The 22174-nt window shown below is 53.9% G+C and overlaps 10 protein-coding genes across 10 annotated transcripts; 5 read left to right on the plus strand and 5 right to left on the minus strand.

Moving 5' to 3' along the window:
* Positions 1-27: 27 nt before the first annotated feature.
* Positions 28-1234, minus strand: BKA78DRAFT_250193 (mitochondrial carrier protein-like protein; the record flags this gene model as incomplete). Its single annotated transcript, XM_066884545.1, has 3 exons — positions 28-827; positions 961-1150; positions 1202-1234. 3 exons carry the CDS (start codon positions 1232-1234, stop codon positions 28-30), a joined length of 1023 nt encoding a protein of 340 aa, XP_066745675.1.
* BKA78DRAFT_121265 (uncharacterized protein) lies at positions 1201-2258 on the plus strand. Its single transcript, XM_066882436.1, has 2 exons — positions 1201-1828; positions 1879-2258. Exons 1-2 carry the CDS (start codon positions 1327-1329, stop codon positions 2025-2027), a joined length of 651 nt encoding a protein of 216 aa, XP_066745676.1. The 5' UTR covers positions 1201-1326; the 3' UTR covers positions 2028-2258.
* Positions 2259-2547: 289 nt separating this feature from the next.
* Positions 2548-4206, plus strand: BKA78DRAFT_331109 (uncharacterized protein; the record flags this gene model as incomplete). Its single annotated transcript, XM_066889849.1, has 1 exon — positions 2548-4206. The coding sequence occupies one exon, from the start codon at positions 2548-2550 to the stop codon at positions 4204-4206; it is 1659 nt and encodes a 552-aa protein (XP_066745677.1).
* A 1826-nt stretch (positions 4207-6032) lies between these two features.
* BKA78DRAFT_312128 (uncharacterized protein) lies at positions 6033-8784 on the minus strand. The gene has a single exon (XM_066888275.1). The coding sequence runs from the start codon at positions 8706-8708 to the stop codon at positions 6351-6353; it is 2358 nt and encodes a 785-aa protein (XP_066745678.1). The 5' UTR covers positions 8709-8784; the 3' UTR covers positions 6033-6350.
* A 194-nt stretch (positions 8785-8978) lies between these two features.
* Positions 8979-12371, minus strand: BKA78DRAFT_312129 (DDHD domain-containing protein). Its single transcript, XM_066888276.1, has 4 exons — positions 11394-12371; positions 11049-11339; positions 10315-10945; positions 8979-10258 (listed from the first exon to the last, which is right to left on the minus strand). The coding sequence occupies exons 1-4, from the start codon at positions 12197-12199 to the stop codon at positions 9206-9208; spliced, it is 2781 nt and encodes a 926-aa protein (XP_066745679.1). The 5' UTR covers positions 12200-12371; the 3' UTR covers positions 8979-9205.
* Positions 12372-12892: 521 nt separating this feature from the next.
* On the minus strand, positions 12893-13977 carry BKA78DRAFT_352138 (uncharacterized protein; the record flags this gene model as incomplete). Its single annotated transcript, XM_066891296.1, has 4 exons — positions 12893-13050; positions 13099-13667; positions 13718-13795; positions 13844-13977. 4 exons carry the CDS (start codon positions 13975-13977, stop codon positions 12893-12895), a joined length of 939 nt encoding a protein of 312 aa, XP_066745680.1.
* A 1027-nt stretch (positions 13978-15004) lies between these two features.
* On the plus strand, positions 15005-16051 carry BKA78DRAFT_294865 (uncharacterized protein; the record flags this gene model as incomplete). The annotated part of the gene is made up of 2 exons (XM_066886410.1): positions 15005-15052; positions 15116-16051. The coding sequence occupies 2 exons, from the start codon at positions 15005-15007 to the stop codon at positions 16049-16051; spliced, it is 984 nt and encodes a 327-aa protein (XP_066745681.1).
* A 601-nt stretch (positions 16052-16652) lies between these two features.
* Positions 16653-18002, plus strand: BKA78DRAFT_352139 (uncharacterized protein; the record flags this gene model as incomplete). The annotated part of the gene is made up of 2 exons (XM_066891297.1): positions 16653-16742; positions 16800-18002. The coding sequence occupies 2 exons, from the start codon at positions 16653-16655 to the stop codon at positions 18000-18002; spliced, it is 1293 nt and encodes a 430-aa protein (XP_066745682.1).
* A 1370-nt stretch (positions 18003-19372) lies between these two features.
* Positions 19373-20470, plus strand: BKA78DRAFT_294867 (uncharacterized protein; the record flags this gene model as incomplete). Its single annotated transcript, XM_066886411.1, has 1 exon — positions 19373-20470. One exon carries the CDS (start codon positions 19373-19375, stop codon positions 20468-20470), a length of 1098 nt encoding a protein of 365 aa, XP_066745683.1.
* A 649-nt stretch (positions 20471-21119) lies between these two features.
* Positions 21120-22142, minus strand: BKA78DRAFT_343031 (uncharacterized protein; the record flags this gene model as incomplete). Its single annotated transcript, XM_066890407.1, has 3 exons — positions 21120-21169; positions 21220-21439; positions 21511-22142. 2 exons carry the CDS (start codon positions 22140-22142, stop codon positions 21385-21387), a joined length of 687 nt encoding a protein of 228 aa, XP_066745684.1. The 3' UTR covers positions 21120-21169; positions 21220-21384.
* Between the last annotated feature and the right edge of the window lie 32 nt (positions 22143-22174).

The following is a 22174-nucleotide window of genomic DNA, read 5'->3' on the forward strand; positions in this document are numbered from 1 at the left end:
TCCCTTGTCATCTTGTCCAATCTGGCCTCACATCACATCCTCGACGCTCACGTTCTCGCCTCTCCGCCTTGCCAGGAACACTCGTCCTGTCTCGTATACACCCAAGTAGAGGCCGAGGCCGATAAATGTCCACACGCCACGAAGAGCACCGCCGCGCCACAGGCCACGGAAGCCCTCTTGCGCAAGAATCTCTCGGAGAATGGCGATGCTGCCGCGGCTGGGGCGTGGCCGAACTTGGGATTTCTTCTTGCCAAGGGCGTCCACAAGGCCATTGCTGTTGCCGTTACCATTGCTCGGCTTTGGGTTATGGACTGGCTCGCCGTCGCCCGCCGCAAGCATGATCCGCGTTTTCAGCACATCAATGGGCGTGGTGATGACGGCGGCGACGCTTCCCGCCGACCCAGCGCTCACAGCCGTGACCAACCCGCTCTCGAGCAGCGTGCCCGTCTTGGTGCCGTTGCGCTCGCGGCGCTCCCAAATGGCCTGCTTCATGCGCTCGAACAGCGGAAACTGAATGGCCGTGTGCGGCAGGTTGCGGCCGGCGAGGGCCGAGTAGCCGCGCCAGAGGGCCAGCGGGTTGTGGCGGAACTTGCGGAGGGTCTGCATGGTAGGAGAGAGGGACGACGAGTTGGCCGCCGACGTGTTGACCATTTGCGCATTTTGCTTAATCACCTCGGCGGGCGTCAGGATGGCGCAGGAGACCAGCTCGCCGACGGACGAGGCGGCGGCATGGATGAGCGGGTCGGGCAGCGTGCCATGCGGGAGCGAGTGGGCGTGGGTCTGGAGAAAGGCTTTTACGCCTTCGTAGGTGGTGAAGAAGGCTCCTGCTATGCTCAAGTCAGGCCATTGGACGTGTTGTCATTGTGCAGCGGCGGGTACAGGGGAGTTCGGTAGGTGATGAGGTCATAGGTTTAGGCTTTCAAGGGCGGTGGTGGCAGTAGGTGGGGCGGAGGTAGGTACAGGAGGGCAGCGTGGCAATTATGACACTGCCAACGCCTTGGTAGGAGCCGCGGAAGAGAGCGCGGCGGTCAACGGTGTTGGTTGCGGCATTGACGAACAGGCGCGAGAAGTCGGGCGACTGCAGGCGCGTCTTGAGCGTGTCGAGGGGATAGACGAGCAGGTCTACGGTAAAAGCAGCAAATGCGCCGGCCTGCAGCTGCGGTCAGAAATGGGAAAATGGCCGGACGTGGAGGTGTCTTACGAGGAGGATGTCGGTGTGAGTGTTGCCGGACATGGAGGACCGGAGTGGCTCTTCCAAAGAGCTCGAGGTGGGTGGGATATTGATTATTTTTTTGGAGGAGACGACGAGGGGAGGCGGATTATCTGATGGGAATGTTCCATATCTTTGATGGAGATAAGATTGATACGAGAGTGGGCCGCCAGCTGGAGAGAGCGGAGAAGAGAGAAGAGGGGACGCTCACGTGGTCACCCTTGATGCCCATCGCACATCCGAATCGGATCCTCGCACTCGGACATGTAACTGATCTCAGCTTCTGCCAATTTGGACGTCGATCTGTTTGTGTGCATTATTTCGTAAAACAGACGTCCAAAAGACAGTGGATGCTGGTCGACGAGGCAAACAGGACATCAAACCACACAGAGGAGGTAATATCACGTGGGTTGCGTCACTGGTGGCTCACCGGCGGCTGGTCCCCTCGTCCACACCTCCAAGAAGTATCGTCGGCCCCGAGTCCGGGGGCCATGAAACGTGGAATCGAGCAAAAGTGTGTAGTTTCTACTCTGATGTTTCAAAGCCACGAGCCAGTGCGTCCGGGGGAACATGTCAAACGCCGTCCCGTGGCTTCAGCGCGCCAATCGTGGCCAAGTGGTGGGTGTTCTTCCTGTGCGTTGGGGGCTGGCGCTGACTTCCTTCGTCAGTGCCTCTAGCATTGTATAGAAACATCACGAGAATTCCCCAAAAGAGGCCACCCGCATTCTCAGACTACCACTCGCATTATTGGCCTCTGGCATGTGGCAAGGCCGAGCCGACGTCACTGCACAGCAAACCCCACCAGACTGGTGCTTGATGACTTGACCTTGTGCTGCAGTGCGCTGCCACAGCCGTCGTCAGGGTGCCGCCCTCCAGCCTTCGACCGACTCCTGCTTCTGCTTACCTGCTTCCTCCCTGACTGTGACGCTCACTCCTGGCTAAAGAACCACGTCCACCTCGTCCAGAGGCCTCCAATTCATCGCATCCCAACCCAGCCCAACCCAACCATACAACTACCATCCCGGACCCCTACCGAGCTCCTCTCTGCCCGATAAAACATCTTGCAGCCGCACGCTCGTCGCTGCCTGCCGTTACTGTCTCCAGCCCCTCTTTCGGCTGCCTCGTTCCTCGTTCGACTGACCCCAACGTCAACCCACCTACTTCACCTGAACACCTGGTATGTTGCCTCTTCTTAATTCTCGTCTACCTATCGACCCTGACTCGCTCCTCTTCAGCCACGACCTTATTCTACCTGGATCCCGTCTCCTGTTTCACCGCAGACCCAACCTAGCGCTTCTCTCGGTGCTTGACTTGAGCCCACCGCAAACAAGTCAGCCATGTCCGAGTATCGCTTCGACGAGGGCTTGCGCCGTGCGCGCACGACTCGCACCAGAGAGCCCGAGTATGTTGAAGAGACCTATGTTCAGCGCGGAAACGCCCCTGCCCAGCGTGAGCTCGTCTACAGAGGCCCACGCGATGACAGCATCGAAGACATTCCGCGCGACTTTCCCCCGCCAGGCGCTGAGTACCGCAGAACCAAAGTGCGCGAAAACTATGGCCCGCCAGCAAGGCGCGCCCGCTCCGTCGGTCGCCGCGACTACTACGACGACGAATACGACGACTACTACCCGGCTCCTCGTGGACGTCCCCACAGCTACCGCGAAGATGCCTACTACTCGGACGAGTACGACCGCCCTCCTAAGCGGGAGCGTCGCAAGTCCAAGGTAGAGGGCTTCCTCGAGGATGCTGGCTTGGGCGGCATCGTTGGCACCGTCCTTGGCAAATCCCGCAGCAAGAGCAGAGATCGCAGCCGCGGTCGCGAGGACAGGTACGGCCACTATGATCGCTACGATGATCGGAGCCGCAGCCGCGGTCGTCACGGCAAGTCGGAGCGCAAATGGCAGCAAGCAGCCCAGGCCGCACTGGTCGCCGGTGCAGTCGAAGCATTCCGCAGCCGCAAGGACCCAGGACCGTGGACCGGCGAAAAGGGCACCCGCATTGCAACAGCGGCCCTAGGTGCTGCTGGTATCGATGGTTTGGTTGACCGAGACCCCAACCGCAAAAGCAAACGCCACACGGCCGAGGCCGTCATTGGTGGTCTTGTCGCCAACCGCCTTGCCAATGGTCCTAGAGACCGCTCGGGCTCCCGAGGCCGTTCACGCTCCAGGTCCATGTCGCGCGCCCGATCCTTGTTCGGCCGTAGCCAATCTCGTGGTCGTTCCGTGGGAGGAGAAGGCGGAGGTGCCATCAAGAACCTCGCCGGTGCGGGTGCCATTGCTGCGGCAGGCAAAGCCATTTACGACCGCGTGCGCTCCAAGTCACGGGGACGTCGTCGATCAGGGAGCTCCTCGAGCGAAGACAGCTACGTTCCTTCGCGCGGCCGCCGCTACGGCCGCTCTCGAGACGGCGGCCCAGCCGACTACTCTGGACCAGCTCCCGGGAACATGCGCAGCAGCAGCATGAGTTCCGAGTCGACGACAGACATGGAATACCAGCGGAAGAAAATGCGAGGTAAGGAACTCCTTACGGCAGGCCTTGCCACGGTAGCAACCATCCACGCCGCACACGGAGTCTACTCATCAATGGTCGCATCGGAGAATCGTCGCAAGCTCGTGTCCGAGGGTGAAATGTCACCCGAAGAAGCGCGCAAGCGCAAGAGCAAAAATATGTTGCAGGATGCGGCGGCGGTGGGTATCGCGGCGCTGGGAATCAAGTCGGCTTTCAGCGAGTGGAAGGAGATGAACGAGCAGCGGCATTTGGTGCACGACCTTGAGACCAAGCGGCGCAAGAAGCGCAAGGCTCGTGAGCGTGCGGCCCAACAACAACGCGAGCAACAAATACAGAATCAGCGTCTTCTCCTGAGTAATGGCTCTGCTAACCCGACTGGCACGGCAGCTCCGCCCGCTGGCTACGGCTACGGCGCGTCGACGTACGCAGACGCAAACCCATACTCGGCCGGCAACCTGCCTCCCCCTCCCATGGGCGCCAGGTACTAGGCCGAGAGCGACTTCCTCTTGTTCATGGCTGGCAAAAACATGCTGGTCGGTCGCATTTTGCTTTTTTGCTTCTTTCTTTCCGTTTTGACTTGCAGATTCGACTTCCGAGATTTCCTTTTGTCCGTGGTCGACCGCACGAGAAAGCGAACGAACGACAATCGACCGACCTCTTCTTTCTCATTTGACGACGAAACGATCGACGGGGGAATGGTATGGAGCAACAACAAGAAGAATGGATTACCTCAAGGTGCACACGGGATGGATGGAGTGCGAGGGACGGATGGAATGGGTGGAATGGACAAGACCAACCATGGTGTTGCTTTACAGGGGCTCTTCTCTTTTGCGACCTACCTTTTTAACGAGTTTCCTTTTGCTCTCTTGCTCTTTGGCTTTTGCGCTACACGACGACAGTTTATACCAATACCTACTACCCCAAACTCACACCACACCATGACTCCCACAAGCTCTGCTTTTGCTGCTATGCCCATCCCCATCTCATCTTCACGACACGACTCTGTCCACATCATACCCTTTCCCCTTCTCGCCTGCACCGGCAAGACCGATAGACGCACGACAGACCAATCAGTCAAAAGACTTCGGTTGTCTGGTCTCGTCTGGCTTCGGAGGACCCGCTTGTTTCTTTTGCTTCTTTGCAACTTCATGGCACAACCCTTGTTTGGATGGATACTCTCTTTTTTTTCTCCCTTCGCTCTCATAGCTGCTCTCGACCAAACAGAATCGAATCAAATCCACCAAAAAAGATGAGAGATATGAATTAGAAACGCTTACCGTGGCCTTACGGCTGTCAGTGCTTGAAAGTTTTGTTGCTTCTCATTCCTGTCTTGCCATGTCTTGTGTTGTTGGTGACCTCGGAGGTGGATGAGCGGCAAGTAGCTGAGGAGTCTGATGTGAGGACAACGAGGCAGCTTTCTTCCCAAGTCAACGATGCGATGACTCGCCCACCAGAGGCCACACGCATGACGCACAAGGACACGAGACCAAAGAAGAAAAACAAGTCGACAGGCAATACAGCACGCAAACAAAAAAGCCAAGGGCGAAAAAGGGGGGAAAAGAACAAAACAACAAAAAGGCCTCGTCCTCGAACTCTGGATCTTCGGCTGGCGCCTTACGGAGTGTAGGAAGCAGATGCCCTTCTAAGAGAACACCCTCGTAGCCTACCAACGCTGCTGCCATTCGGATCCAACCGTTCGAACTCCATCCCGGTCCTTGGAGGTAGGGTGGGGGTTTGGGATATATAAACATGTAAAAAATTGGGTTGGGATGGGGTGGGGGCTTTGGTGTTGTTTCTATGCTGAAGACCGGAGAGGATTGGGAAGATTGGAGCAGAGTGCGTGCGATGGTCGCATGATTATGGCACCTGTTTGGGCGCTGCTCCAACGGCTGCGAATCGAGGAGCTGGTGCAGACATCTGCAAATCCTCGAGGACTCCAAAAGACTGCAAGCAAGCAACAACTCGACGCGACAAAAGCATCAATCCCCACAACTCCTCAGCCCTCCCCCTTCCTCCTTCCCCCGTCCACCACACCCACACACATAAACCCCAAACCCCCACCTTATCCATCACAAAATCCATCGTGGTGCAGTGGTCAGCACACCAGACTGCATTACCACGGCGTCGGCCATTAGGACTTTTCGGAACACCAGGACCCCCTAGGCCTTGACCGGACGGAGACCTGGATGCTTCTGGAGACCTTGGCCGAATCGCGGACCTGTTATGTCTGGAGACCCGAGTTCGATTCTCGGCGATGGAATGAGGAGGGATGGGGAAGGGGGGTTTCTTTTTTTGGTGGTGGGAGGGGGTGGGGTGGCTTTTGAGGAGGGGGGAAGGGGCGATGGAGGAGGAGCAGAGGAGGGAGGAAGGTACGGAGGGAGTGGTGACGGGAAGTTGCTCTTTCGTAGTTCCTGTGTGTCAGGCTACGTACGCTCAAAAAGGTCTACCACAAGAGGTCATACAAACCTTCAAAGGTAGATAGAAGGAGTAATCCATTGCTGCAGTCTTCCCAACGAGACCTGCACGTAAGAAGGACGAGCAAGGTCCTGAAAACTGATGCCACCTACCAGCATCGTACTTCTTGCCGATGCCGAAATCACCAACCCCAATGCCCCCCGTGGTCAATCCTGCTCTAACAAATCCTATGCTCTGGCCTCCTCCAAGGGACGCCCAAAATCTCAAAAATCTTCTTCTCATCGGCGCCCTCCACAAGCTCTCCCTCTGTGACCTTTGTTCGATCCCGGGCTCTCATGACGTTCTTGTAGAGGCCGCGCTGATTCAGCCGCATGTGCTTCCGGCTTGCAAGCAGACGGATGGAGCGGTTGAAGATGTCGTTGCCCGTGAAATAGATGAGTGCCGCGCCGAGCTCGTAGTGCGGGACGAGCAAGAGGTCGATGCGACGCCAGGGGCCGTCCACTGTTTCTGATTCTGTCACCTCTGCTAATGCTAATTCCAATATCGCAGCGTCGTAAGAGCGTGTGCCGCACTCGCTGGCAGGCAGAGCACAGGTTCCATGCCACTTGGATCCGTTCTCGTGGTTCGCTGCCGATGCAAACGCGACTTTGAGGTAGCCGGCTTTAGTGAGCTGTGGGACGAGTCGATTCAGGGTTATCTCCTGCAAGTACGCTTGGGAAGCATTGGGGTGCGAGATTAGCATGTCTATGTCGCCACACGAGGAGGCGCCGCGTCGGTAGGAGCCACCAACAGTGACGGAAAAGTCCTTGTCGAGCTTTTGTATGGCGGCGGTGACGACGGCCGCGTGGCGAGTCACCTCGTCCCTGGGGATTCGCGTGTTCAGGTCTTCGTAATGATCGATGCCCACTTGCTGCGCAGGCGTGAGGGGCACGCCCTTCAAATCCTCCAAAGTCTTGAAGCCTTTCATGACCCATTTGGACGCTTGGGAGAGGCCAACACCATAAACGCCCATGAAAGTCCGCAAAGCAGCATCCATAGGATCGGCGATCGTGGCGTCCAGACGGCGCAGTCGATTCGTCCACACGATCTCCTCAATTTTGGTGGCGAGCCGCTGCCCAATGAACGGGAGTTCAAACGCCTCCTCCTTGGTCATGATTTTCTCATCTTGTTTGCGCAGAGTGCTGACTGCTCTTCGGTAGGCTCGAGTCCGCCATTCGTCGCCAACTCTGTCGTAGTAGCGGCCCATTTCGGCCAGAATTTCAATCGTTCGGGCGTTGGGGTTACGGCCGTCGCCCTTGCCATCGTTCTTCTTCATACATTGCCAGGTTTCCTTGCTGACCGGCTTCTTATTCATCTTCCTGGGCGGTTGACCCTCTGAGTCCGAGTCTTCCTCTGCGCTCTGCTGAGCTGATGACTCCTCGTCTTCGGAGTCCAGGGGCTGCGATAGAATTAGCGATACTTTAAGTGAGTGGCATGAGGAATTAGGGTGTGAAAGCAAAAGAGAAAAGCTCAAGACGAATACACGCGCATTCGCAAGACCTACGAGGTGCTCTGTCTTCTTGGCCTCAGCAATCAGCTGATCAAGAGGATCATCACCCTTGGGGTGATGGCGCTCCTCAGAATCCAGAGGTGCTGCTGTGGGCTGTTCGTTACCCCGAGAGTCCCTCAAGATGGCGCGGACGTCAATAGTGTCCTTGTTGCTATCGGCGGAGCTTTCTTCGGCTTGCGAAGGTGTATTCTCACAATGCTTTGGTGGCTTCAGCTGAAGGGACTGCGAAGATTGGACACTTGAAGGCTGTTCCTCCACCGCATCCATGTGCTTAGGCTTTGCATTCGGGTTTCTGTAACCCAAGACACTGTACTGCGGCAAATCTGTGTCGACAAGGGCCTTGTAAGCGAAGCAGTCGGAGGGCCAGTTCTCAGACACGACTATGGCGTTTCCAGGAAACGATTGTTTGTTCAAGTAGCTCTTCATTTGATCGTAATTGAAGCTTTTGTCGACAATAATATGTGTGACGTAGGAACACCACTCCACAACCCAGGTTGCGCCGTGCTCGACCGACTTGGTGATCCTCATCCGGCGCGCGGCATGCGTGTCATCGTTCGGGAAGAAGAAAAAGACCAAGTCCTTGAAGATCTGCTGATCTTCTGGTACACGGCGGAGTTGTGCGTCCCTCTTCTGCCTTCCTGCAGCTCGAGGCAGTTTCGCAAGTGAGGAGAGGGGCCGACCGTCAGATGTTTCCATGGCGTCAGACCGTTCAAATAAGCGGGATGATGAGTCTTCTCTGGAGGATGTTTTTGTAAGAGAGAAACCTAGTCGGAGAGAGGTGTTTGCCTCAGAAATGGTTGATCGCGTAAGGTCTTGCCGAGTTGTAAGCGTGTGGTGATTTTGAGATGAAGATCCAACAGCGTCTCCAAAAGACCGTTTTAGATTGCGGTTTGGTGACTGAAGGGTAGAAGAGCGAGCATTCACGCGCTCCTCATAAGGCTCATCGGGCTCCTCCTCATCTTGGTCCAAGGCGTAAATCGCGGCGAACAGGCGCTGCTTCCTTTGAAGGGAATTTTTGTCGTCCATGGTGAAGATGTCTCGGCATGACGAAGGAAAGCAGTAGTCGAATCAGAAACAAAGCAACGAGTAGGGCTGTGTTTTGTGGTGGGTTGGAGAAGGCAGCAGCGAGGTAGTCCAACGAGACACCATTGCACCTGCCCCGAGCGTTTGCCGAGCACTAGCCGCTATCCCGCCCCGGCGTCAGCAAGACAGATCGTCACAAGCATGGACGGCCTCACAAACGTGTTGTATTGTCTCGATAGAAATTCACAGGGCATTGTTTGTAGCTTTCAAATCTTCATTCGGAAGTTTCAATATACATTCATGTAGTACAAGCGTCTTCGTCTACTGACATCCTGTGCCAAACTCACATCTTGTCTACAATCGTCGAATCATCAAACTCGCTTGGAAAACAGACAGGAAAGCAAAACAGAGGTTCTCGTACAATCATAACGCTCAGACCGCCGCTCCACTACGCTGGACAAAACGCCGCCTGATAACAAAAGGGGAGATAGATATCTGCTTCACGACGACCTATCCTTTCTCTTGGCCGCCCTCATGGGCAGAACGGTTCCCTCCTTCCCAAACGGACGGCCAACTTCCATTACAAGCATCCTTACAAAGTCCCTCGAAATCCAGTAGCTACTGTGCGCACCCAGCATAGTCAGGTACTGAATTTCAAGCGGACCGCCACCGTACTTGAGGAACCAGTCGATCTGGCCGTTGTCATTAAGCGCATACGCGCGCTCTTCGGCAATCTCTTCGCGGCTAAAGTTGTGCGTCTCGAGCTCCACATTGGACGGCAGCCTGGGCATGCTGGCGCGGAATGGCACGACTGACGCATCGGCACCTGCGAGGGGGTTGCGGAAGGGATTTGACAGATTGAGCCAGGATGTATTGGCACTTGGTACAAGTGCTGGCTTCAGTGTCGCAGCGTAGTCGGCATCGACCGTGGCGTTGAGGCGATATGCCACTGGATCATAAGGGTTGACAATGTTGTATATGTTGTCGACCGCTATGCAGCCGTACGTGTCCTTTTCGCCAGCAACACCAGGGCTAAATTGAACCGGACCGCCTGGTTTCTTTCTGTCGTGTCTCGGTCGAAGGGCTCCCTTTTTGAGCAGTAGAAAGAATCCAGCAGGACTTCCGCAGAGGAAGAGGTCAGTTGTGTCGAAGAGGAAGTGGTCCGTGGGAAGATCTGCTTCAGGAGTCTTAGGATCGCCAAATGCTTTGTCGACATAAGTAGGCTGGTGACTGAGGATGTCAAGAGCCATGACACTTCCCAGCGAATGCGCCAGAATGTGCACACGTCCCCATTCGGCGAATCCAGGATTGTTCTTGCACCAGAGTCGGTAAATCCGATTGGCTTCTCGAATGCAGGCTGCTACCATCTTCGAATGGTGCTCCACAGACAAATAGTAAGGAATATCCAGCATGACGTCGCTAATGATGTTCCGTACCGAGGGCAAGGTATCCGGCGTAATGTCTTTTAGCTTAAAAGGGTTTTGAGCAGGATCGTCAACCTCTTCGTCTCGGTAGCCTCCGTCTTCAAATGAAAGACTCAACCTCCAGTTAACCTAATCCCAGTTAGTCGTATGCATCGTCAAAAGAGACTCGAGGAGAGCGAACACACCGGAAGCACCATAATGCCACCCAGGTCTTTGCGCAAGTTTCCCCTCACACTGTCGCTGCCTAGCTCCACGTTGACCTCTCGGCGGAAAGAATTGATGGCATGCGTAAAGTGGAAGCTTTCGACACGCTCAGAGAGCTTCTGACCGATTCCGTGAATAACAAGGACGAGGTCAGTCACCACTGGACGATCAGAGTGCGAGAACGCAGAGTCGAGCTTCATCCGACGGCCAGGATGAACACCCCCCATAGAGCTGGACACGCCTTCCCTGGCCTTTTCAAACTTGGCACCCTTCTTTGGCGGATAAATCCTGTTCCAAATGTCTTGATCGAAACCTCGAACAACCTGGATACCAATCTTGCGACCTTTGCGGATGTAGTTCGCGAGCGGACGTCGTCCGTAGTACGCTGACGGCTGGAGGTTGGGTCGCAAGATGTAGGCCTCCTTTTCGTCGGCATAAATCACCTGCGAGTTCAAGTAAAGTCTTTTTTGGCCGTCTCTGCCGAATAGGCTAGTGCCGGAGGCTTTGTTGTCTGCACCCTCTGAACCATTGGAGATATCGATCATGTCCCGAGCGTGTTCAACGATTTCGTCACGTTCCTTTTCCGGGGAATTGTCCGATTCTTCACTGATGCTATACAGGCATTAGACTCATGCAGACTAGAGGGCGCAGTGTGTGATCTTCACTGGAGCTAGGACATCACGGGTAGTTCAAGCTCATTGCACAAATCACTAACCTGGACAGCATTTCACCTCGAGAGGTTCCCGGCCTGCTGTCAGCCGGCTTCTTTTTGGATTTCTCAGGCCAAAGCGTGTGGGCAACTTTCATTTCTCCAAGAGCTCCGACCTCGATGGCACTATTCAGCTCGTCGCGCCAAGTCTCTGTCCATGGCTGGAGAGAGATGTAGCCCGCCTCGAGCAGATTTGCAATATCGGTCTCCACTGGAAGCATTGTGTCCTTGTAAAACCATGTACCACGGACCACAGGAGCTACGTCATTCAATGGCGACCAGTATATGGGTTCCATCCTATGAATTGTTAGCTGGGTCGCCCAGACTCGTCACTCGTTGGAGTGCACTTACTGCAAGTTTGGCATTACAACCTCGTGAAGTCGAGAGATTCCTACAGGGACCTTGGCCGACGGTCCCGCAGGCTTTTTCTTGGTTGGCTTACTCTTGCTCTCCCTCCTGGGATCGCTTCTGGGTGACATGGAGACTTTTGGCGCAGTGTCCCAGTCGTAGCTATCTGTGTGTGCATGGCTGAGCGGACGAGGGACGCTCCTTCTGGACGGCGCTCTGACAAAGGGAGTACCGGTGGTAGAAGCTCTGTCTATGAACATGTCCAAGTCCGCAGGGTCCAAAGTGCGCAGAGAAGCAGACAGGCCCCCTTGGCCGCTAAAATCTCTCGAGTTGCCGGCACCTCTGTCTTCATAGGACCCATAGCTTCGGGACGACTGACCACCTCTGGCAGCATCTTCGCGTGCCCCTGGGACAGTAAAGCCCCTGCGCCTTGGCTCTGGCGGTCCAGCGTCCGACCCAGATTGTGATTGTGACTCGGAACTTAGCCGTGGCTCCACAGCATTTTTCTCTCCGCCCTGCTCTTCATTGTATTTCAACAGCCTTTTTCGCAGATTCAACCACGCAGTCTCGAGCTGGCGGTTGTCATATTCGGAGAAAGCGCGTGGCGGTGCTTTGGACAAGTTGCCAGAGCCGGTGACCGGTGGGGGCAAAGGACTCAACGGGTCGTCGATGGCCAGCGGACTGGTGTAGAAGAAGCGAACGGTGATGGGAGGAGCCGGCTCGGGAGCGTGGAGGATCTCGCGGACATATTGGTTCTCTGGGCGGGCGAAGGTGGAAGCCCGTTGGGACTTCTTGTTTGGAGCAGACATGGCGGCAACGGCTACCTTTGATAGTAAAGGACGAATCTGAGCTGCAGCAGCGCGATCATGGCCAGCTGCTTATCCAGCATGATTCTGGGAGGGTTCGGTGTGCATAGCAGCCTATGGTGCCGGAGGTGTGTAGAGAAACACGTAGAAAGCGGTTTGGCGGTGTTGATGGTGCAGACTGACCGGGTGAGCCGGGGCGTGTGACGACATGCCGCCTCAGGCAGCACTATTTCCCCTGCCACCGAGGAGCCACCGCCTGCCCGCAGTGCCCCTCCCGATTCTCCGCCCAACCTGCACCATCTCTTTCTTTCGACCAGTCACTTTTCAAACCCCCTTCACGTTGCAGCCATAGCATACCTCGCTGTGCCGTTGTCCTCTCTTCTCCATTCTTGACCTCTGCTCCAAGCCAAGTGCTCGACAAACCATCACATGTTCCTCCGGATCCCCAAGCCGTCAAACCTAAAAATACCCCTTCGATTCCGTCCCAGCCATTGTTGCTCTAACGTAGCCTTCGTCTTTGGATTTAGCCGCTTAAGCATGTTCATGCGTCAAGATTTAGCGCTAAAAATTCACGAGATCGATGGCGGTATGTCCAATGAATGACGACGCTAGCATGTACCGAGTACCGTTCGTTGAATCCAAGAACCTCAAATCACCATGTCATCTGGCACCCATTTGTTCTTGGGAAACCAGCTATCAGTCGAACCCCATATACTTCCGCAGTCTCTCCTCTGTCTGATCCCATCCCGGCAATTCTTCCTCCAGATATTTTCTCGCAACCGGACCGCCAAATTGGCCATCAACGTCATCGCAGAGGTCAATATTCCGCCTGGGACCAACGACAATCGACCGGCCTATCTCACTCGTTAGTCGAGTTTTGAAAGCTCCGCATGACTACTTACCATTAATACTGGAGTCTTGAATGAGTCGCATGACAGCTCCCCGTGCAAGGCTGACATCGCCAATCGGTGCACCACATTCCTCAAACATCTTCAACGACGATGCCGTCATGGGAGTCGCGGTGAGCCAAGGAGCGAGGTGGTTGACGCGATGTCCTTTCCGGGAAAATATACTACGGACACTGCGGAAAAGGCCTCGCGCGGCATACTTTGAAGCAATGTACGGAGACATCATCGGGATATCTGTGTACGCCACCATTGAACCGATCATGATGAGGCACTTTGGTTCCATTGCTGGTGATTCTGGCTCCAGCTCGAAATACTCCAAAGCCAGGCGCGTCGTATAGTGTATGCCAATGGTATTCACTTCGTAGTCCTTTATCCCCGGCGGCTCGGGCTCCTGACCGAGCGAAGAGATGAAAGGCTTGTTTGGCAGGTAGAAAGGTTCAGCGAACACGCCCGCAGAAGCAATGACAACGTCCAGCCGACGACTAGGAGAGAATCCGACTGCGGCTTGGAAGGCGGCAACCTGGTCCGTCCAGGAGTTGACATTCGCAACTACGAATTGAACTCTGCTTCAGTCAGAGAAGCCCGAGTAAACGCTCTGGTATGCGATTCTTACTTCAGGCCTTGTTGTTGCAGTTGCAAGGCAAACTCTCGGCCACGATCCGCTTGAATGTCCACGATGGTAACTTGGGCACTATTTGACATCAGCACTCGCTGAGAGCATCCACTATGCTCGACCTACCCCTTCTCGGCCAGCGTCTTTGCAAGGTCGGCACCGATCCCCGAGGCTCCACCTGTGATCAAAACGTTCTTTCCGTCAAGATCGCTTCCGTCCACTTTCGCATTGAGATCATCGTCGGACAGTGCCGCTGACATCTGGATTGGAGGGGCCATCTTCTCGAAAGAAAGCAAGGTTGCGTAGCATTCTTGAGGCAAAACCACCTGCCATGTATTTATACTGACAGCGCCGATCTTTTACACCTCCATCCCCTATAGCCTTCTGATCCTCAAGGAACGCCGCTCGACGTAAGCATGCTACGGCTGCACAAAAGCCAAGACGGCCTCCTTCAGCTCCGCACCACGTACTACCTCCACAAGAAATACACGCGAGACAGTGCCACTGCCAAACCAGCAGTGCACGTAAGGCTGCAAGCCATGACAATCCTACTGGCCCCGTATGCTGACTGACCGCTACTGGGAGACTTCTCTTGCAATTAAGGTACTGACTGGTGTACCTCAACAGTTGTTGGAAGTGGGGCTCTGGACTACTAAAATACTAACAATGTACATGTATGTTGGCTGCAGCACGGCATAGGCCGACAGCTCTAATGTCCGTCCATGGACTGGTTCGCTTCATAGCGCCGTTCGGGTGTTGATGCATTGCATGTGTGACATGCGGCTGTCAGTTGTCTCTAATATTTCTGGAACTCAGTGGTAAGTGTTCTCTGGCACTTGGCATTGAAGTCAGAGATCGGGGGCGCTGAGAGCATTCGAGCTTTGCTAATTGATAGGTAGCAGGGGAAAGTCAGACGTCTGGGAACCAGAAGATCAACGGGCATTTGATCCCCAGCCTGCGCAGACGATAGCTTTGTGCCATGGCCTCTGACATTCACCCCAATTTACGACGGGTCTTTGCGACTTCTCCAAGCTTCTCCAGAAGCAACGGCGGGCCCTGGAAAGGGCTCAGGGTATCATCTAATGGCATCAGCTAGAAGGCGTGGGGTTGAATATCGAAATTCTACCCAGCTTCGAAACTGCATGACCTATGCAGAACCTGCTGTCAATCACCTGTGCTGGAGCACTCACCTCCCTTCTTCCCAAATGTACTTGAAGCTATCTCTTCTTGGCCTTGCTGCATGTCTCATGTTGTACTGTTTCCATCCTCTACGATCAGCTGTCAGCCATGGCTCCGAAAAAGAAATTACGAAAATCTCGTCGCAAGCTTGCCAAGGTCAGTAAAAGAGAATCTGAGGTCTTCTGTGCCTATCGACCTGCATTCTGATGGCTACTATAGGGATCACACGCACCAGCCCAGGATGACGTCGCCACAGCGAAATCTCTCCACCAAGATGAGCAGTGCTCTACCGAGGACTCCTCAAAGCACCGCATGAAGCTCGACTTGCTTCCTGCAGAGATTCTTTGCGAGATTGACGACCACCTTGACAACGGCAGCGCGCTTGCCGCTCGTGTTACATGTCGCAGACTGCGTGAAATTCTAACATCTCGCAACGCCCGCACAGAAGCGATCAACATCCCCGGTGCGAGGGAAGTCGTGCGGAAACAGCTCGTCAAAGACGCAATCGAAGCAGAACGAAAAGGTAGACAGCACTCAGGCTCCATGCACGCCTGCTACCTGTGTGACGCTTTCCACCCCAAATCGTCATTCTCTGAATACTGGCTACGGTTGAGCCATCGTTACTGTCTTGGCCACAGTCGACGCATCCAATACTGTGATCACCAATGGAAGAATTGGCATCACTTGAAACCCCGGGGCATGCGGTACTCGAGCTCAATTTGCTTGCAATGCCATATTCACATGTTCACTTCTCCGCGTGATGACGGCAAAATGGACTGCTGTATCATCGAGCAATGCACCGGACCTGCCAAGTCGGAACTTGTAGAAGGGCATCCTGAATGGGTGACCGACCGAGTCAACCAGACCTACGACATGCTCGTTGGCTGGGTGAATGCCAAGATCTGTCCTCATTTGTGTCTAGAAAATCTAGACCTCCGGGAGATCGCCTCGAAGTTGTTCCAAGGGCTCCAAAGCTCCTGCAGGGTTGTGAGGGGCACTTGCGCATCAAAGCATTGTTGTGTCAATTGGAAGATCTCATTGAGAGAACAGTACCGTGCTTGCAAGGGCATGGAGGTGGAAGTCGCTTTGGAACGGTATTTCATTTTGCCCGAAATGTGTAGTCCCGAATGGCTTGCTATAAGTGAGGGGACATGAGGAACAATCAAAAACGCAGAGTAGGCAGAGGATTCAATGAGGGTCGCTTATCGATTTCAAGAGCTTGGAAGCAACTTTGGAAGCAACTATTTGACTCCGTCTTTGAAGGTGCGCATACAGCGATGAAGGCTATTTGGCTTTGAGAGATGATAGCCCCACAATGACACTGGGAGTTTCCATATCTCTTTGGCCCTTTCTTTCTCATGTTTTGAACTTGGTTGATTAGTAGGCACTCTTGTACTCGCCCTTGTTGAAATCAAACGCCTTCCAGTTTTTTCCCTCTCGCGCCGCCGGCTGTCCAGCAGTCACGAGGCAAGACCTGAGGCAGGGGCAGCCCGCGGGAGGCAGCTACGCAGGCCCCAAGGAAGGCAAGCACGCCTTCGCAACGCGCACAACCTCCAAAAAACAACAGCACCAGCTCTGCCCCTCTTCCGAATTTCTCGATACGCACTGAAACTCTCACCTCAACGTCATCGACTACCTGCATCTGTCGCTCATTTCTTTCTGGTCATTACATCCCTGCACACCTTGAGCGCAACAGCGCTTCTGGGCCTTACCCTTTCACTCTAATATTTGGCCTTGCCAGACGCCTTGTATCAAGATGGCCTCTGACATTACCGGACCTGATCAGCTCAGCCAGCAACTCGATCAACTGTCCATGGATGCAAAGGACAGCAACAACTCCAGCAGAGTGAGTAGCGATAATTCTCCGAGATATCACTTTCACCTCATGACTGACCCTCTGCAGGAGTACTCGTCCCCGCAGACGGCCCAAGGAGTCGCCATCTCTCAAGGAGCTCACCAAGAGCACTTGGAATCTGATCCGTCGAATGACAATGTTGCAGCCGGTCTCGAAACACTCCCTGCAGAGCTACTTTGCCTGATTGATGATCATTTGGACGCCGGCGATGGTCTCGTCATCCGCGTGACGTGCCGTCGCCTGCGTGACGTTCTCACTTCTCTAAAGAGTCGCACTGCGGCTGTGAATGGCGACTCCAAAGCGAAGGCATCACTTAAGCGGAAACTTGTCCAGGATGCGATCAGAGGCGAGCAGGAAGGAATATTCCATCTCGGGCCGATGCAGGCCTGCACAGGGTGCTCTGCATTTCATGATGAGAAGCTCTTCCCAGACAAGCGAAGGGAGCAGTCATCACGACTTCCTCTTTGTCTGGGACATGCACAGGAATTCCACCTTTGCGAGCATGTGCGCTGCAACTACTTTCAGTTGTCCAGCTTGCCAAACATCATGTGGAAGTACTGCACAGGTGGATTGGAAACGGTAGATGATGGGGATGGGGATCCTCGCGAACATTTCCACATAACCCAAAATTGCAATTGCGAAATCTCTGCCTCGAAGTCGACCAAGAGCCCCGACAACACGTGGGAGTTGAAGGGAGAAAAGTCACTAGATGAGTACGCGCCGCCCGACGAATGCAACTCGCTATCTCCAGTTCGACTATCAAAGGAACGAGGCCTCCTGGTGACCATACAACTTTCTCAGAGCGAAATTATCGGAATTTTCCCAAGAGATGAAGATTCAATTTGCAATCGAATCAAGAACTGGGACTGGGAAATCTGCGCTCATTTAAGAGTTGGACACCTGGGTGCGCAGTTCTTCGAAGACCTATGTTGGAAAGCAGTCCACTGGGAGTTCGTCAAAGATTCCTATTCTGCCCAATGCGACAACGAACACTGCAAGGCTAGCTTCAAGCTTACCTTAAGCACCTGGTATGACGAGCAGCCGGAAATTCTCGGGCACCGGACTACCTCCATCGACTTTGGTGTCTTTCGCCAGGTCGAAATTTACGGCATGGAAGGACCTGACTGGCTAGAAAATAGCGAAGCTATCGAGGATGACAGCAAGGACTATGTAGAAGGGCAAGTTACAACCGGCACTCAAGCGCACTCGGATCCTTCCTGTGGCTATCCTTTCAAAGGTTTAAACGTCTGAGTCTTTGCGGAACAAGGTATTTGATCACTCCCTACACACATCTGTCTTGACTTCAAAATCTGGGCCTATGAGGTCAACTCGCCAAATGACTAAGTCTGACGGCACAACTACAGGGGGCCCTACCCCGGAGTTGGCAATTTCTTTCGCGACCCACGGTGCCACAGTACCAGTGACGGCGACGACCCAGTAAACCGTCGATAAAACATCTAAAGTCCACGGTAGAACATGAAGCTCAGGCACGACGCTCGGTATGAGGTCTATAAATGCAGGAGGAGCTGGGAAAGCTGCAGGTTGAGGAGATGCTGCGGCTGTGGGCATGATTGCGAGCGGCAAGGACGGACATTCATGAAGACAAAATTGTACAAACAATCGACCGTAAGTGACAACGTCCTGGCAGAAAAGAGTCGTGAAGCATCACAAAGGGCTTGATAAATCAAACGGAATAAGACAGTAAAAGAGGATCATTTCCCTGAATGAAGTTTCCGGTATTGCCCTGCTCGAGGAATTGCGTATTGGCGGATGGTCGCGCGGTACAAGTAGCATCCGCGTTATGAAGGGAAATACATCCGCAGGCTCAAATTGTCTAGATCCGGGTCCCAATCTGCAGAAAGCCATTCTCTTGGAGTCATGTAGGAGGATTACTGCACAAAGCTGCCGTCTCGACTGAGACGTCCAAATGCTCCTTCCCCGTACATTCACTCCTGTGAATCGATTTCCCCGCGCAACAAGAATTTCTCCGCGCGTCAAAATTACCTTCACCTCGACCCTCACATATCGTGACCGACTCAGGCTGCGAGCTGAAGCCATTCCAACATAGACACACATACGATATCTCCGCACAAATCATTCCGCTAGTTGCTGCCAACTGCTTTGCCATTCTACAGGTCTCTACTGAATCGGAGCTTGTCCAAGTTACGCCTTCGACACACTTTTTCTGCTTCAAAGTGCACAGATAATTGTGCGCGCCGAGTCCAGGCAGTCACCCAAGCTTGTTTGTCGCGGCTTGGGCACTCCTCTCCATATGTATACAACACCTCCATCAACCCGTCAGTGAATCTTCACCTCAACGGCGCAGAACACCAACAAGAATCGACACCAGGGCTTTCGTCTCCCTGGATACTTGACACTGTGGTCTTCGACGCTTTCTCAGAGCCTCGCATCAACGACCTCACTGAATCAACCCTGGACATTTCGTCTACCTTGAGCGCATCAGCGCTGGTTCGCAGTTCTCAACCAGCAGCCTCACATTCAAGTTCACATTCAATCCAACACTCTTGTCTTCAGTCCGACTTCCACAAAGCGCGTTAGTCTTGAGGGAACGGCAGTACCAACCATCCTTCGTTCAAAATCGACCACAGTCTGCATTCAGGATGGCTCGAATGAAGAAGCTTTGGAGGTCCCAACGGAAGACCCGCAACACAGTAGGTCCAATAAGCCAATCGCCCTACGCCTCCTCACTAATATCACAGGATTCGAACGAAAGGCTCATGAAGCTCCCTGCGGAGCTTCTCTACGAGATAGATGATTTTCTCGACGATGCGAGCGCCCTCGCCTTCCGCTTGACGTGCCATCGCACGCGCGACGTCTTCGCAGCCCGCAAAAGTCGAACAAGTGAGATCGCCACCCAGCCGGCCGAGGAGGCTTTGCGTCAAATGCTTGTCCGAGATGCGACACGGGCGGAAAATATGGGACGCGTGCGTGTCAAAGACGCGCTTCGGGCTGAAAAGAAAGGGAAATTTCACATTGGATTGATGCAGCCCTGCTCCAAATGCGGCGCTTTCCATGACATCAAGTGCTTTTCTCGAGAACAGCTGAAGACACCGCCTCAACGCCGCTTATGCCTGGGACACGAGCGGGGTTTCTACCTTTGCGAACATAAAAGCCTCAACTTTTTCGATTTCGCTCGCTTGCCCACCTATTACAACAGTACGACTCAGGCTTTCGCTGAGACTGGAGAAGAGAGTAGCCTATGCTCATGCTCAGTCTCGTATATGAAGGGGGATGAGCTTGTCTACTTCTTCATGTTAGGTGGTCGAGATGAAGACTTCCTGACGACATGGGCACCACAGCCACCTCTAGCAAAGAACGTTACTCAGTTTGCATGCAGGTCCACCCGCTCTTTCGCCTTGGACTGTGATGCGAATCCTGAAAAAGCAGCAATTCACATTCACAACTTCCTGCTTGACTGTAGGACAGCGATGTGTCCACACGTGCGAGTCAAAGACCTCGAGTTTGGAAGCCCGAAGACTCTCTGTGCACAAATCAGAGAGGCAAAATGCTCAGAAGTCCCGATAGTTGAAGTGGGTTGGCGTTGCCGTCTTTGTCCTGCGCAATTTTCCTTGACATGGGAGAAGGAGGACGGCTTCCTTGGCCAGCATTTGGTCAAGGTATGTGTCCTGCGAGCAGCTGAAATATTCAACATGAATGGAGCGCAGTGGCTCGCAATCAGTGAGGTCATCAAACCATGAACTGATGACTATGGAGGAGCCGATTCTCAATGTTGGAACCAAAGAAACGCTTGCCCGGGCGGACTCCAATAATGGGCAAACTCTGGCTGAGTCTGGAAAGAACGTTATTTAGTGCGGCTCGAGGTCTCCCGTCAGGCGGAAATTTTCGGCATGGCTTCACGAGAGTGGACGGATTTCACGGGGCCTGCTTGGAATTGGAGCACAGGAAGTTCAGGATGCCGTTTTATTCTGCAACAGGACAGTTGAAGCAAGATGGGTCGGTTTTACTCACAATTGAACGACCTCATGGACATGAGACTTTCTAAGGTGCGGCTCAAACAACGGGGTCCTTGTGCAAAGACTATGGGGGAATCCTCGTGATGAGTTTCAAATTGCTCTCCACGGGGAGGAAGGTTTGCTTCTGGGCCCCAAGGGATATGAGTCGTTGGAAGGAAAAGTCGAAATTGAAAAAGCAAAGACCAAAGCGTCAGTCAGCCGGGGGGATGATGAAACGAATTTCTCAAAATGAGATCGTTGATAGCGAACAGCTAGGTCATGAATCAAGTATAAGAGCCCCAAGCCATTCATGAATCTTGCCCCTTCCACCCAGCAACGTATACATCTCTTCCAAAACTTGTGCGAGTGTTGAGCTGGAATTTCAAGAATGTTCCTCTGGTGTAGTTCCGATACTGCCAATGTTTTTCCACCCTCGGTCCGCGCCTTCCCCTGCGTCAGTGACATACTTGAAAGGGAGGAGTGAGTGTGCATACGATGTCTCCTCGAACAAGTCGTGATGTGACTCAATCCACAGGCACCGAAGCCTCCTCGTGACACTGAGACTCCAATTACATGGAGGGAAATACTGGTGACAGCCGTCTTCTAGCATGATGGGCAAGGTGAATTCGGGTCTATCTTGGCCCTGCACCTCATGTTCCTCAATTTTCAGCAGCAGGTATGTACCCCTGAATGATTATGAGTTCTCTGCGGTATCTGAAGAGTCCTGGTGTTAGCTTCCAAGTCTCCAAGACGTTAAGCGGACTCCCAAGGAGGTATCAACTCACTCTTCCGCTCGGTTCAACAAATTTATTTGTGAGTCGAAATACTTGCGATGTAAAGCGAGACAGCGCTTTAAATCAAGGTAGAAAGCCCGGTGTTCGAGAAGACGTCCTTCTGTGGCAAGGCTGTTCAGCTGATCGATCCGCCGACCAGCCTCGTCCGATACCCTGCTCAGGCAACCTCCAATCTCATCTATTACACGGAACATTTTGTCTGTGCAGTCGCGCTGGAGAATTGCGAATTCGTCCCTCTCGCTTTCTGCGACGTTTGCGAATGCCATTTCGAACTGGCGACAGCGTGCCTCGAGTGCCCCAAGCCTCGCAAGCTTTTCGAGAAATAGCACAAAGAGCGGCTCCGACGAGGATAGGCGCTGCTTCTCCCGCTCTGCTTCACCACAGAGCGTCTTCCCTGCTTGGAAAAGGTCTTTCAGGGCTTGCTTGTAAGCCGATTCTTTGCGCCTCATTCGGAAGTAGAAGAACACGGGCGAAAAGACGGAGCACACGCCCGTGATGGCAGCGCTGCCGGAGAAGACCAGGCTCAGATTCAAGAGAGTCGGAGAGCCCACAGCTAGGGCAGGGAGATAGAAGCAAAGGCTGACGGCACACAAGCAGCGGCTCAACAAACGAAAGAGTTCCATTGGAGCGGAGGGTTGATTGGTTGTGCAACGTG

This window comes from Phyllosticta capitalensis (genome assembly GCF_038381095.1).
Source record: "Phyllosticta capitalensis strain CBS 128856 chromosome Unknown BKA78scaffold_4, whole genome shotgun sequence".
Classification (NCBI taxonomy): Eukaryota; Fungi; Ascomycota; class Dothideomycetes; order Botryosphaeriales; family Phyllostictaceae; genus Phyllosticta; species Phyllosticta capitalensis.